Raw genomic sequence first — 16,119 nt, 5'->3', positions numbered from 1 at the left:
CTACATAGTAGGGATTCAGCTTAGTCTTACTGTAGGGACAGCTTTCCCCTATCTTTCCTTAGTACTTGTTGCAGATCATAACAGCTGGAACAGCTCCAGTTTGGGAAGTAATGTAAGCTGTTTTATTTTCAATGGGGCCCGGCTTCATTCAAGAAAGGGTTGTCCAAAAAGTGAACAATTCCTTTAAATGAATGTATTTTTGGCTAAAACTATTGTTTACAAATAAATAAAGTTCAACTTTTATTTAGTCATAAATCAGCTTAGAAGATCAAGCTCACTGAAGAATTTCAGGGGGCTTTTTTTTTAGTTAAATGAATGTCTTTTGGACTAAATTATTTTCGCAATTGGGTTTCATTAAAAATTTTACACCGTTTAACTTTTAAGGCAGTTTTTACCATGCACATTGCTGGCTGCAGAATGTGATTAATAATTCTTCAGCTAGCCAGTTCTGCAGTGGATTTGAAACTGCCTTATCTGTCTTTTACTGAGCTTCTCTCAGTTGATTTCTGACCACAAATCACATCAACAGAGAGCTGAACTTTCATGTGGTCATAAATCAGCTAAAAGAAGGTCAGTAAGACAGATAAAATAGTTGCAAGCTCTCTGTCATAAGGACCTACAAGTTAATGGAAGCATCATCTTTATTGACAAAAAAAAGATAACGCATTAAAAAAGGGGAAAACAGTTAGCTGAAAAAATTCCACAAAACTGGTCATATCAAACTACAACACTAGAGGGAGCCCATGCGCATAAATTATTACTAGAAACCAAATTTAATACATAAAGAAAATGTGCATAGACCAATAGTGAAAATAATTCCAAGTGGTATTGAGGACTGACTCTGCATATATGGGCTAACAAATTACTCCACATAGGATATTAATAAATTATAACTAAAGACAGCTGCATTTACATTGCTTGAGCATTCAATAAATAAAGTGCTTTGTGCAAAAGTGCAGAAACATATAGATGGTAAATAAAAGCTCAAAGTAAAGTTTACAAAGCAGTTCTATAGCAAATTGTATAGTGCACAGAGAATTAAATGTAATGATTATACATAAAGTGCAATTAGTAGAGCAGAGAGATAAGTAGATGTCGACCTGAGTTTGATGAAATAGATTGGCCCCAATGCGCGCGTTTCGCACAAGGCTTCTTCCAGGGGGATGGGTGAGATCCTATGTGGAGTAATTTGTTAGCCCATATATGCAGAGTTCTCAGTACCACTTGGAATTATTTTCACTATTGGTCTATGCATATTTTCTCAATGTATAAAATTTGGTTTCTAGTAATAATTTTTGAGCATGGCTTCCTCTAGTGTTGATGTGGCAAGTATTTATGGAAAATTTTCAGCTAATTGTTTTCCATTTTTTTAATGTGTTTTTATCTTTTTTTGTCAATAAAGATGATTATTTTATGCTACTGGCAATCTGCTTCCATTTACTTTTGTAGGTTTTTGTTGATTTAAGGAAGTGCCGTTTACATTTATATGCCTCTTTTGTAGGTTTAATCTCTGTCATAAGGGTCTGACTGATAGATTAATTAACTTACTCTACAACCTGCAATCCTGAGCCTAAGTGCCCCCACAGGTGTCAATATCATATTTTGCAGTCTGTTGCTTTTTAGCTAAAATACATGGATTTAAATAAAGTATAAAAAGGGTATCCAAATGTGTCTATATCCTTTAAACCCTGTATTTTATCCTATGGTTAAAATGGAACGGTAGCCTGTTTAATGAGCCATTCCTAAAATCTTAGCTTTGAACTGTTTTCAGAGTCCTGGTGCTTTTCTAACATCACAAACATCATGAAGTAGCAAAGATGAATTTCAGTGGTCAAAATAAAGAAAGTGAGGCGACTGCACTATCATTAAGTCTGGGTGGAGAGCACAATGTGGCAGCTTGCACATGTGTGAGGAGCACAGAGTGGTGGTCATGGCGAGGGGCTGCTGTTCTCCTCCCACACCCTGGCACCCCACCCGGATCCAATTGCCTCCACACATTGAATGACAGACTCCGTGTCAATTTTTAGCATATTAACTTTACTCAACAAGTTTACAGTTTCTATGACGGTTACAGTACAGCATGTGTCCATTTTGTCAGCCTGAGCTCTTCCTTTCGTTTCTGGTCCTTCTGGTTCCTGAGATGCTCTTCCTGGCTCTACAGCTCCCATGCCTCCTGGCCCACTCTTCTGTGTTGGTCTCCCATCCTGCTCCACTTTTTAGGAGATAAAAGAGGTACCCGTGTGCATACCTGATTCAGGCCGTAGGCCCTGGATTTTCCAAGAGATACCGCTGAATGAAGTGACTGCCGTCCGCATGCTGTATCCCACTATCCCTGTCTTTCCGTACTTTTCAGGCCCTCTGGCCTAATCTGCCTTTCCTCTCTCTCTAGTAACTTCCAACTGCCGCCAAGATGGCCGCCCCACTTCTTCCTGTCACGCTCATCCAACTGTCAACTCTGTCTCATAACTCAAATACACACCTCCGAACTGGGAAATTCTCTAAACACATTAACTAAGCCCCTCCCACACTGGAGCTAGACCAATCACTAACACTCTTTTGGTTGCTGGGCAAACTTCGCCATTACTACCCTCTAACAGCATGCACTGAACTCCCTATTACCAGTCTATTAACTTCTTATTCTTAAACTGTCCCAATCTAATCATGCAATGCAATACTAGAACATGTCAAAGTCAATAAAATATATTTAAATCATTCACAGCATTAATAATCATAAAACCTTACATCAGAATATGTACACAGTCTATAACAATATCTACATTACTAAAGGAAAGCGTACTCGTTTAATTAAGGAGGCATGAAGCGCATGAGTAGCCCCTATCACACCCTTACACATGCTAAAAGGTCAGTGGACCACAGTGGTGCTTAACTTAATAGATTCCAGACTAGGGAAACAATTGAAGTAAAAAAATAGTGAAAAGCGGCACTCGCCGTATAAAGTCACTTCTTTATTAATGTCCTTTAAAACATATTGCCATGGAGAGGGAATCAGACCCTTGGAAGCCTCTCTATATAGGAAACTGCCATCGTTTAACCAGCCGCACTTGCTCCTCTCTCTCTCCCAGCCGATATGTTTTAAGGAAATTAATAAAGAAGTGATTTTATATGGTGAGTGCCACTTCTCTCTATTTTTGGACGTGAATTTCAGTTGTGTTATCCAGTGTTGACCCACAGTCCAACTCACAGACCTGACTTAGGTTCCGGCTACGAATCAAACATTTTTTGGAATCTGAGACACCTATGACAATAACTCCTAGGGATAAATATCTGTTCTAAATGACTGTCTGTCACTGTCTCACAATATGTATTTGCTTGCTTTTAAGAAATTACTTCAGGTAACCATGGAGGGTGGCATAAAAAATTCTAAAAATCCTAACATGCAGGTACCCGAAAAGCAGTGTGAATGTCCTCATCTTGCCTCAACATCCCTGGTATCTCCAGTATTAGATCAGATATACAGAGTGAACAGCAGTGTGAGCAGTTTCTTCTTACGTCATCATGGCTGGTATCTCCCATATTATATCAAAAAGACAAGGTGGACAGCACTACGAGCAGACACTAGTTACCTCAGCATCCCGGTTATCGCCAGTATTAGATCAGATAAACAGGGTTGACAACATCTCCTCATCTTACTTCAGCATCCCTGGTATCTGCAGTATTACATCAGACATACAGGGTGGATAGCAGTATGAGCAGCCTTTAGTTACCTCAGTATCCCTGTTATCTCCAGTATTAGATCAGACATACAGGGTGGACAGCAGTATGAGCGGCCTCATCTTACTTCAGCATCCCTGGTATCAGCAGTATTACATCAGATATACAGGGTGGACAGGAGTATGAGCAGCCTCATCTTACTTCAGCATCCCTGGTATCTGCAGTATTACATCAGATATACAGGGTGGACAGGATTATGAGCAGCCTCATCTTACTTCAGCATCCGTGGTATCTGCAGTATTACATCAGATATACAGGGTGGACAGGAGTGTGAGCAGCCTCATCTTCAGCATCCCTTGTATCTGCAGTATTACATCAGATATACAGGGTGGACAGCAGTATGAGCGGCATCATCTTACTTCAGCATCCCTGGTATCTGCAGTATTACATCAGATATACAGGGTGGACAGGAGTATGAGCAGCCTCCTCTTACTTCAGCATCCCTAGTATCTGCAGTATTACATCAGTTATACAGGGTGAACAGGAGTATGAGCAGCTTCATCTTACTTCAACATCCCTGGTATCTGAAGTATTACATCAGATATACAAGGTGGACAGCAGTGTGAGCAGCCTCATCTTACTTCAACATCCCTGGAATCTGCAGTATTACATCAGATATACAGGGTGGACAGCAGTGTGAGCAGCCTCATCGTACTTCAGCATCCCTGGTATCTGCAGTATTAAATCAGATGTACAGCGTGGACAGCAGTATGAGCAGCCTCTAGTTACCTCAGCATCCCTGTTATCTCCAGTATTAGATCAGATATGCAAGGTGGACAGCAGTGTGAGCGGCCTCTTTCTATATCCGTATGCCTGGAGTCTCCAGTATTAGATCAGATACACGATGTGGATAACAGTGTGAGCAGCCTCCTCTTATCGCTGCACTTCTGGGGTTTTCAGTATTAGATAAGCATATCCTATCCTATGGGAGCACATCTTCCTATACATGAAAGAAGGGGAACAGGGCTTCCGACTGTACATGCTCATAGGCATCTCTCCTATAATAATTCCAGGACAGGTTTGATGTTCTACAGTGATTACCTCCATAGATAATGTTATTTGCCAATTAAACATATTCAGGAATTTGTTTATAATGACATTTTCTTTTTCTTTCTTTTTTTTTCTATTAACTGAAACCCCCTTTAACCTGTTTCAGAAATTTTACATACTGGTACATCCAGTGTCTGGTCCCCCCTCTTTGATGCAGAAGCTGAGTGTGCATCATACCCTGCAAACACTGGCTGTGTTACACAGTCAGGATCTGCCTCAAGCAGGAGTGAGCAGAGTTCAGTGGCATTTAAAGTACGCAGTCCATGGGTTGTGCTGTTCCACATGCCCATTGGCTCTTCTTCAATATATTATCATGGAGTGTTAATGTGTCACCAAGGCAGTCCGGGGCCAGCTGAAAGCCCTATGGCTGACATAATGATGCTCCTGTGAAGACAAGCTTGTGGCTGTCCTTCAGCAGAGACTGCAATTTTCACTATTTACTGCAATACTGTAGTATTGCATTATATAGTATCAACGATCAGGTAATCACAGGTTCACATTTTTAGAGACAAAAAAATAGAGCAAAACAAATTGTTATACCAATATAATTGAAAAAAAATTGAATCACAAGTTTTACCTCCATTAAAATTAAAGAAATAAAAAATAGACATGTGGTATTGCTGTGTCCCTAAAAGTCTGATTTATCAAAATCTTTATAAAATTAATTAACCTGCTCTGTGAATGCTATAAAGAGAACAATATCGAAACACCAGACTTTTTTTTCCCTACAATAAGAAGCAATCAAAACATTGTATCTACCCCAAAATGTTATCAACGAAAGCATCAGCTCGCCACACAAGAAAGAATCCCTCAAACAGCTCCATTGATGTGAAAATTAAAATTACAGGTCTTGGAAAATGGCGAGACAAACTACATTTTTTATGAATTTTTGAATTTCTTGAAAGTAGAGGAGAAAAATGTAAAGTGCAAAAATGAAAAATTGCTAAGGCAGAAAGGGGTTAATAGACTACAATTCCAAAATGCTCACAAACCAAAGTACTTGAGTCCTGACTATTACATGTTACTTTAGTACTCCAGCTTTCAGAGAAACAGACTGTAGAACACACTGTGCGGACACTATGATCGGCAGTCACCAAGCTGCTCAGCAGTGACATTAATCCAGCCTAGCTTATCTCTCACCAACCTCCCTGACAATCCCACAGAAAGTCCTATTAGTCTCAAAGGAAATAGTGCCGATACTCTGAAAAATTACATTACATCCCAACATCCCCAATGTCCACTTTAAAGATGCATTGTAAAATGCCATCCACACTGGTTGATATATAAACTGTCTTTGCAAAACTGGTTAAATGTACCAATACATCATGACATTTCCATTACACCCCCACACCCATGTATTTTCTAAAGGTAGACCCCTGACATATTGTTATAATGCCACTCAGTATATGTAGTTGTACTTCCAAAGCCCATGTGTCTGTTTCCAGAAAGGAGACACTGAGACAATTAAAATTGCTTTGACTTGCTATTGACAGCCATGTCAACTTTTACGTCGGTATTCGTCAAATTCATTTGAACAAAAAATCCATTAACTCCAAAACCTAAAAGCACAATAATAATGTAAAAATTATAATTGTGTGCAAAGTTCTTTTGTTCCACATGTGTCTGTATCATTGTTCCCAAGTCCAGTCCTTTCGGCCCCCAAAAGATGAGATTTTCAGGATCTTTTTGGTATTGCACAGGTGAAAGAACCTGGGGCAGTTTCTGATGCTTTGATAATTCCATCATCTGCATTTCTAAGGAAATCCATTACCTGTTAGGGTGCTGTTCAGACTGGATTAGAGAAACACTTGTTTACATCAACAAGAACTCTTAGGCTGCGTTCCCACGATGCGTTTTTCAAGCATTTTTGCTGCGGAATTTGTGCAGTGTAAACGCTTGTAAAACGCTTGGTAATCCGTCCCCCATGGTCCCCAATGACAATCCGCAATTTCAATGCCTATGCTGCGGAATTTTCCGCAGTGTTTTTGATGTGTGGAAAATTCCGCAGCATGTTCATTATTTGTGCGTTTACGCATGCGGAATTGCCTTCTCAATGCATTAAAAAAACGCAAGGCAATTCCGCATGTCCAAAACGCGCGAAAAACGCGCGAAAAACGCGTGTCAAATTCCGCATGCGTTTTCCAGGCAAGGACAAATTTTCCGCTTCATTTCTGCATCGTGGGCACGTAGCCTAAAAATGCAGAAACAGAGGCCATGTGATTCTTGTCTGTCACTCACAAGTATGTTACTGTACGATGCAAACGTGTTCTGCTATTCTGTACTACCAGAATCCAATTAGCAGACAAAACAACTTGGTGTATAGAAATACTACTTAATAAACATAAGCAATTTCACGTAGCACACCTCAGCTCTGCCTTAGGATCATCTTTGCAACTGGAACACTTATTCACGCAGGCTCCATATGCAAACTATTTGTTCTCTGCAAAAAAAAAAAAAAAAAGTAAGATGATGTGAAAGGTCTATGTTCACAGGGACCTGCATTAAAATAATGCCAAAACCGCAGAAATGCGCAAACCTAATTTTCCACCCCATACATGACCTCTAACCTCAATTCTGAAAAATCGGTGGTTTCTAAACCTATCATGTTACCGAAATACTGTTTTGCTTTTTTTGGGAGGGGAGTGGGTGGTTTGGGGGTTGGGGATCTATTTGGAGATTATCTTTATGACAACAATCGGTGAATAAATTATGTAATTTCTGTCTAATGGAAATGTGTTCCATTCTTCAGAAATACCACTTTAGTTAAAGAGTGAGAGAACTCATGAGTCAAGGCCTCCTTCCACCCAGGTTGACTGACAGACGCAGCTTGTTCTGAGCAGTTTTAGGCAGCAGCAGGAGGAGGACATTGAGGAGCTTGTCAATCAGTCCTCGAGGACAGATAAAATGATTATATAGCCATTCTGATATTAATGTTCAAAGTAAGTACACCAATTTTGTCAGGTTTAAGAGATCTATTCAATAATGTACGCAGTTTTTAATCTATTGTGAATTGTAGTGCTGATACATTTTAAAACTTGATACAGATAGAATGGGGACCTTGTAAAAAGTATAAACGTGTGTGTTTTGGTGCTACTTAATTGACACAGCACAGGTCAAGTTCCTGGTTGTCGATACATGTTGGAGTAATTAGATGAGCAAGTGCTAGACCTCTCACTCCTTTTCTGGGGTAAAAAAAAGATGCTCTCTGATCTCCTGATAGCAAGTATTATACATTTGATAATTAAAGGGTGGGTGATAACATTGACAAAAGACCGTTTTACTTTGAGTCATGGGCAGCAATACAGCAACAGTGAGTTCTCCATCTCTCCATGTACCCTGCTGGCTTACCCTCTCCTGCACCACACAAGCTAAAGTAAGAGCAACCTTCTCTGCATGCTGACAGCTGGCTGAACTATCAGAAGACCTCACAGTCAAAGATCAGTGAGATAAGCTAAGGTGGAAAAAACACTTTAGGCCACATTCTGCAACTAAAATCCTGAACAAATTTCTGTACAATGCTCATGGGCCAACAAGAAACACAATCCTCCTTCAAAAGATTTACCGTATTTTTCGGACTATAAGACGCATCAGACCATAAGACGCACCTAGGTTTTAGAGGAGGAAAATAGAAAAAAAAATGTAGGTAAAAAATGTGGTCATGATGCACTGTTATTGGGAAGGGGGTCTGTTGCTGACACTGATATAGGGGTAATGTGCCCCAATTCTGTTAATATCCCCCATCTTGTATATATGGCCCCTCTTTCCTGTTATACGTGGCCCCCATCCCCATCCTGGTATGCATGGCACCCCAATCTCCCATCCTGGTATGCATGGCACCCCAATCTTCCATCCTGGTATATATGGCTCCCCAATCCCCCATCCTGGTATGCATGGCACCCCTGATCCCCATCCTGGTATGCATGGCACCCCTGATCCCCATCCTGGTATGCATGGCACCCCTGATCCCCATCCTGGTATGCATGGCACCCCTGTTCCCCATCCTGGTATGCATGGCACCCCTGATCCCCATCCTGGTATGCATGGCACCCCCTGATCCCCATCCTCGTATGCAAGGCACCCCTCCCTCATCCTGGAATGCATGGCCCCCTCATCCTGGTATGCATGACAGCTCTCATCCTGGTGTGCATGGCACCCCTCATCCTGGTATGCAGAGCCCACCTCATCCCTCTTCCTGGTATGCATGGCACCCCTTATCCCTCATCCTGGTATGCATGGCACCCCTCATCTTGGTATGCATGGCACCCCTCATCTTGGTATGCATGGCACCCCTCATTCTGGTATGCATGGCACCCCTCATCCTGGTATGCAGGGCCCTCCTCATCCCTCTTCCTGGTATGAATGGCACCCATTATCCCTCATCCTGGTATGCATGGCACCCCTCTTCCTGGTATGCATGGCACCCCAGATCCCTCTTCCTGGTGTGCATGGCAACCCTCATCCCTCTTCCTGGTATGCACGGCACCCCTCATCCCTCTTCCTGGTATGTATGGCCCCCTTCATCCCTCTTCCTGGTATGTATGGCCCCCTTCATCCTTCTTCCTGGTATGTATGGCCCTCTTCATCCCTCTTCTTGGTATGCTTGGCACCCCCATCCCATGCTACACACAAAAAAATAAACAGTTCTACTGGAAAAAAACACTTTAGGCCACATTCTGCAACTAAAATCCTGAACAAATTTTTGTACAATGCTCATGGGCCAACAAGAAACACAATCCTCCTTCAAAAGATTTACTGTATTTTTCGGACTATAAGACGCATCGGACCATAAGACGCACCTAGGTTTTAGAGGAGGAAAATAGAAAAAAAAATGTAGGTAAAAAATGTGGTCATGATGCACTGTTATTGGGGAGGGGGTCTGGTGCTGACACCGATATATGGGTAATGTGCCCCAATTCTGTTAATATCCCCCATCTTGTATATATGGCCCCTCTTTCCTGTTATACATGGCCCCCATCCCCATCCTGGTATGCATGGCACCCCAATCTTCCATCCTGGTATGCATGGCTCCCCAATCCCATCCTAGTATGCATGGCACCCCTGATCCCCATCCTGGTATGCATGGTACCCCTGATCCCCATCCTGGTATGCATGGCACCCCCTGATCCCCATCCTCGTATGCAAGGCACCCCTCCCTCATTCTAGAATGCATGGCCCCCTCATCCTGGTATGCATGACAGCCCTCATCCTGGTGTACATAGCACCCCTCATCCTGGTATGCATGGCCCTCCTGATCCCTCTTTCTGGTATGCATGGCACCCCTTATCCCTCATCCTAGTATGCATGGCACCCTTCATCCAGGTATGCAGGGCCCACCTCATCCCTTTTCCTGGTATGAATGGCACCCCTTATCCCTCATCCTGGTATGCATTGCACCCCTCATCCTGGTATGCATGGCACCCCTCATCCTGGTATGCATGGCACCCCTCATCCTGGTATGCATGGCACCCCTCATTCCCCATCCTGGTTGCTTGGCACCCCTCATCCTGGTATGCATAGCCCACCTCATCCTGGTATGCATAGCCCACCTCATCCCTCTTCCTGGTATGCTTGATACCCCTCATCCTGGTATGCATGGCACCCCTCATCCTGGTATGCATGGCACCCCTTATCCCTCTTTCTGGTATGCATGGCACTCCAGATCCCTCTTCCTGGTATGCATTGAACCCCTCATCCCTCTTCCTTGTATGCATGGCACCCTTCATCCCTCTTACTGGTATGTATGGCCCCCTTCATCCCTCTTCCTGGTATGTATGGCCCTCTTCCTGGTATATATGGCCCCCTTCATGCCTTTTCCTGGTATGCTTGGCACCCCAATCCCATGCTGCACAAAAAAAAATAAACAGTTCTACTCACCTTTCTTCCCTTTGCTCCAGTGCTGCATCCTTCTCTGCTGCCGACACTGATCTCACTGTGTGAGCCGCGTATGTGAGATGCTGTGCCGGAAGAGTCACTGCTCCCCACGTCGGGACTGTCCGTGGGGAGCAGTGACCATTCATTCTCCCTAATAGTGCGCACACTGTTCCCACAGCTCGACTTCTGCTATTAAAGTGTATGAATATTCACTACTCCCAACTCCCATGGGAATGGGTTGTAGTGAATATTCATGGACTTTAATAGCGGGCACACTGACTGCCGGCCGCTGCTGGAGCCACGCTGCGGGTACAGTGTGCGCGCTATTAAGGAAAATGAATATTCACTGCTCTCCACGCCCATGTGCGTGGGGAGCAGTGAATATTCATTTTCTTTAGTTGCGGGCACAGTGTAGGCTGCAGCAGGCGGCTCCTGCCTCCTGTGCCCGCTCCTCCGCCTCTGCCACTCCCCCACACCACCCACAGTCACCCATATATATTCGGACTATAAGACGTACCCCCCTTTCCTCCAAAATTTTGGAGGAAAAAAGTGAGTCTTATAGTCCAAATAATACGGTACATAACATAAATAGAGCGAGATACAAAGGATTTATAGGGTGCACAGTGGCTCAGTGGTTAGCACTGCAGCCTTGCAGCACTGGGATCCTGGGTTCAAATCTCACCAAGGACAACAACTACAAGGAGTTTGTATGTTCTACCCGTGTTTGCGCGGGTTTCCTCTGGGTACTCCAGTTTCCTCCCACCCTCCAAAAAACATAATGATAGGGAATTTAGATTGTGAGCCCCAATGGGGACAGTGATGATAATGTCTGGAAAGCACTGTGGAAATTAGTGCCACTATATAAGTGAGTAAAATAAAGAAATAATAGGTTAAAGGGATCAAATGCTGTACATTACTCAATCAAATGTAATCCAAATGTTTAGTAGACAATAGAGGAGTGTAAACATATTTTTCTGCCATGAGATATTTCTTTAAAACTCATCTGCGAGAAAAACGGATGAGAACAATCCGATAAAAAATTGGATTGCACTCTGACTAATGTTATTCAATGATTCCCTGCTCATCTGCGATTTTTTTTCTCAGCTCAGATTGGACTGAGAAAAAAATCGCAGCATGCTGCGTTTTGCTGCATATGCTGCATATCAGACGAGACTCACCAATGCAAGTCAATGGGTGCGATAAAAAAATTGCATGACACTCGCACCATGCGAGTGACGTCTGATTTATACGCCCCCATCTCCAAGAAAACCCGACATTTTATTAGCCGAGTACAGTAAAATCACAGTGTGACCCGTCAGAATAGATATATATATAGAATCGATAAATAGAAATATGTGAGTAACATATATAATTAGTAGTAGATAAATTACAAAAAAAAATGTTGTGGGGTCCCCCGAATTTTTATTAACCAGCTGAGGGAGAGCGGACAGCTGGTGACTGATATTTATAGCCTGGGAAGGGGGTGATACTCATGGAGCTTCCCAGGCTATTAATATCATCTCACTTAGCCTTTACTGGTTATTAAAATGCCCCCCCCCCCCCAAAAAAAAGAAAGACATGGGGTCCCCTCAGTAATTAATAACCAGCAAAGGCTAGGCTGACAGGCTGATGTTAATAGGCTAGGAAGGGGCCATGGATATTGGCCGCTTCCCAAACAAAAAACATCAGCTCTCAGCCGCCCCAGAAATGGAGCATCCAATTCTGGCGCTTAGCCTTCACTCCTCCCACTTACCCTGGTGCGTTGGTAAGTGGGGTAATAGGGTTGGAGTTGATGTCAGCTTTGTATTGGCACCTGACATCAAGCCGAGGGGTAAGTAATGGAGAGGTGTCTATAAGACGCCCCCATTATTAACCCCATAGTCATATTGTAAAAAAAAAAATCCAGAATAAAGTCCTTTATTTGAAATGATGACACAGACTCCTTAATTGAAATAAACACTCCCCGTCTCTCTTTTACCCATTTAATCAGAAATTTAAAAAAAAAAAAAATGAAAACTTATACTCGCCCATCCGACAAGCAGATCATTTACTGAAGCCAATGTCCCCTGTGAAAAAACAAAACTAATAAACCACCATATTCCTCACCTGTCCGACAAGAAAATAATCAATATGTCTTTTGACTTGTCTAGCTCTGCTACATCTAGATGGCAGGCTGAATGGTTGCATGATGCGACCATTCATCCTGACATCCAGCAGTCACTGAGCTGCACGTGTTAGCACAGCTCAGTGACTTGCGGTGACGGGAAAAAGGTGAGCGAGTGCCATGAGAACTCTCTGGACCCTATAATAACAAGGCTCGTGTTAAGCTGTGTTTTTCTTTTATGATTGATATTGATGACCTATCCGTAGGATAAATAACAGTGTAGTTGGAAACTCCTTTCAAATCTATAGCATAGATATTATTCTGGCTGAACGGTTCCATTGCATTTCAATAATTTGCGTGGCAACGTGAAGCAGAAATCCAGGTTTCATAATTCTGTTGCAGGCTTTGTACACATGAATTCCTATGTTTTGCTAGGAAAAAAAAGTGGAGATAAGTGAATTGGTCCCTATGTGGTGTTTTGTCTTCATTTATTGGTAATGAGTAGTGGAGCCCTAAATTCTTATATGTTCCATTTTGTTAACATATTCTGACTTCTATTTCAGGTAAAGAATATGATCACATGAAAAAATTGCCATCATTGAACAAGTCTGTTGGAATTAAGTATATTATAGTAGCAATTGTACCCCTTTATGTCAGTGGGAACATTTTCAAAAACTGCACTAGTTGTTACTTTTTTGTTAGATAGAGGGCAGTGATCTCGAGGGGGGCTGATGTCTTACAGAACTGTTATCTGTCTCTTACTTGTTTTGTACTGGATTAGAAAATCATGGCTGCCTACTTCAAGAGAAACCTGGCCAAGGGTTTGTGTGTAGTATTGCACCTTAGGTCCATCAAAATGGGTAGGACTGACCTGCAACACACACTTGCCCAGTTAAAAGGTATGGGAGAAATCAGCAATGTTTCCTTAGGCTGCGTGCACACGATGCGTTTTTCATGCGTTTATGCTGCGGAATTTCCGCAGCGGAAACACATCAAAAATGCATGGTAATCCGCACCCCATGGTCCCCAATGGCATTCCGCAATGTCAATGCACATGCTGCGGATTTTTCCGCAGCGTTTCTGCAGCGCAAATAAATCCGCAGCATGTTCATTAATTTTGCGGAAGCGCCGCCATTGACTTGCATTGAGACGCATAGAATCCGTGTCTGTACATTTGTACAAGCAGATTTTATGCGTCTCTATGTGCGGATGGTACCCAGTTCTGGAGGAGAGAAGACTCTCATCCAGACCTGGGTACCATTGTACCTGTAAAAAATAGAATAAAATAATAAATAAAGTTTATATTCACCTGTCCGGCGGCCCCTGCAGCGCTTCTCCTTCCAGGACCTGAGATGATGTCGCGGTCATGTGACCGCAGGCTGTCTCGCGAGATGCCGACAACCCGGAAGAAGCCAGGACGAGCGCGACAGCACACGCGGCGGGGGATCGGGGGTAAGTATAGCTTTATTTTTTTATTTTTACGGTCACACTATATAAATCCATGCCTTTTGCTTAGATTTATATAATGTGACCTAGTTGTCAAGCACTTTCCAAGTGATGCTATCGCTTGGAAAGTGCTTGTCAGTCCGCATGCGGAAACACATGCGTTAACGCATGTGGATACGCATGTGAATCCGCATGTATTCCGCATGTATTCTGCAGGAAAAACGCATGTACAATCTGCATGTGTTTTTTCTGCCAGGGAGATGCAGAAATGCTGCAGAAATTTTCTGCTTCATTTCTGCATCGTGGGCACATAGCCTAAAAGTGGCCAGTAGGTAGTGAGCGCAAGGAGGTAACAATACATGTCAGTGGCTATGGTTTCATCTCAGTTTTTTTTTCTAGCTATACTGTGCAAAAGCCTGGCTAGCATTAAATGTTAGATTTATAAAAATATGCGGCACTCCCAAAGTCCATGAGAATATAAGGCAATCCCAAAAAAATGTAACGTTTCGGCCCTACAACATGGGCCTTTGTCAAACTCTGATTGCTAGAGATATAATGATTTCTCGAATTGGCAGCGCAGTGGGAAGGCAGAAATCGTGTGGTGCTAAGTGGACAATAATTATAAGGCATTCAACATTCCCTTTTTCAAGATAGCAAGGTATAATCTTTCCCTGGGAAATCAAATTTTGTTTATTTTTTCATGTGCCTGTAATTGATCAGCCAATTTATCTGGAAACTTAACAGTGCAGTTTTGGGTTAAAAAATGCTTAGACTGACTCAGGTTTTTTGTTTTGTTTGTTTTAAAAAAAAAAAAAAGTCAGCCTATTTATTCATAGCCTCTGTTAAAGACTCTTCATCACGTAAGGGAAAAAGCGAAAAGAGGATCTGAATGAAACTTCGAAGATGAGGACAACATCAATTGTAGGGCTTATATCTCATCAACCAATCTCCTTTTTGACATCCTAACTTTACTTATGATTTTTTAGTTCTTTAATATTTTTAAAGGACACCTGTCATCAGGATTTTGCGAAGTAAACTACAGTCATTGTCAGGTTGGCGCTGTTACACTGATTAAAATGATACCTGGGTTGAAGAAATCCGTCTTGTAGTTGCTGTTGCACTGATTAAAATGATACCTGGGTTGAATAAATCCATCTTGTGGTTGTTGTTTAATCTGTGTTTTCAGTTTGAGAGTTAATGACATGCTCGTGCTCCGGGGCGGGCCTGTGGGCAGGTCTTTATTTGGTGCTCTTTCCTCATTGTCATCATTCTGGCTTAAATGACAGGTCACTGAACATTCAGTGACCTGTCTCCTAAATTAAATACTGCGCTTGCGCAATTAATATTGTGTTTTTTACTGCGCAGTAGCAGCTGCCATTTTGTTGGAGGGCCAGTGGGCGGGGCTTGCGCATATTAAGAGCATCACTTGCAGATAGAATCTACTATGCATGCGCCATTTTGGCGCCATTTTGTTGGAGCAAAAAAAAATTGACTCCAGCAGAAAGGTGGCGGCACATGCGCAGTAGCCATTTTGCTGGAGTTAAAAAAAGGTGCAGTATTTAAAACAGGAGGCAGGACACTGAAGGATCAGTGACCTGTCATTTAACCCAGAATGATGACGATGAGGCCAGAGCACCAAATAAAGACCCAACCACAGGCCCGCCCAGGAGCATGAGCATCTCATTAACTCCAAACTGCAAACACAGATTAAACAACAACTACAAGATGGATTTCTTCAACCTAGGTATCATTTTAATCAGTGTAACAGCGCCAACCTAACAATATCTGTAGTTTACGTAGCGAAATCCTGGTGACCGGTTTCATTTAATGCTTTTTAAAACTTTTCACTATGTTTAACAGGTTTTTATTATGCAGTTTCCAATTGTTGCCCAAGTGAACATTGTCATTCTGTGCCT

General features: G+C 42.5%; 1 protein-coding gene across 2 annotated transcripts in view; it reads left to right on the top strand.

Moving 5' to 3' along the window:
• RPRD1A (regulation of nuclear pre-mRNA domain containing 1A) overlaps positions 1 to 16,119 on the top strand; it is a 79,071-nt gene that overhangs the window by 30,732 nt on the left and 32,220 nt on the right. Inside the window, exon 7 of one of the 2 annotated variants that reach the window (XM_073678493.1) lies at positions 13,321 to 15,248. The exons of the other annotated variant lie outside the window; for it this stretch is intronic. Within the exon in view, the coding sequence (XP_073534594.1) occupies positions 13,321 to 13,341 (21 nt within the window). The 3' untranslated portion in view covers positions 13,342 to 15,248. Of the gene's footprint in view, positions 1 to 13,320; positions 15,249 to 16,119 lie in introns of those variants that run through there. 2 annotated transcript variants of the gene reach the window in all.

The sequence above is a fragment of the Phyllobates terribilis genome, unplaced genomic scaffold (genome assembly GCF_046119375.1).
Source record: "Phyllobates terribilis strain yellow unplaced genomic scaffold, ASM4611937v1 Scaffold_4__5_contigs__length_816908805, whole genome shotgun sequence".
Classification (NCBI taxonomy): Eukaryota; Metazoa; Chordata; class Amphibia; order Anura; family Dendrobatidae; genus Phyllobates; species Phyllobates terribilis.
The sequence above is the reverse complement of the archived record's forward strand: the minus strand, read 5'-3'. Positions and strand labels throughout refer to the sequence as shown.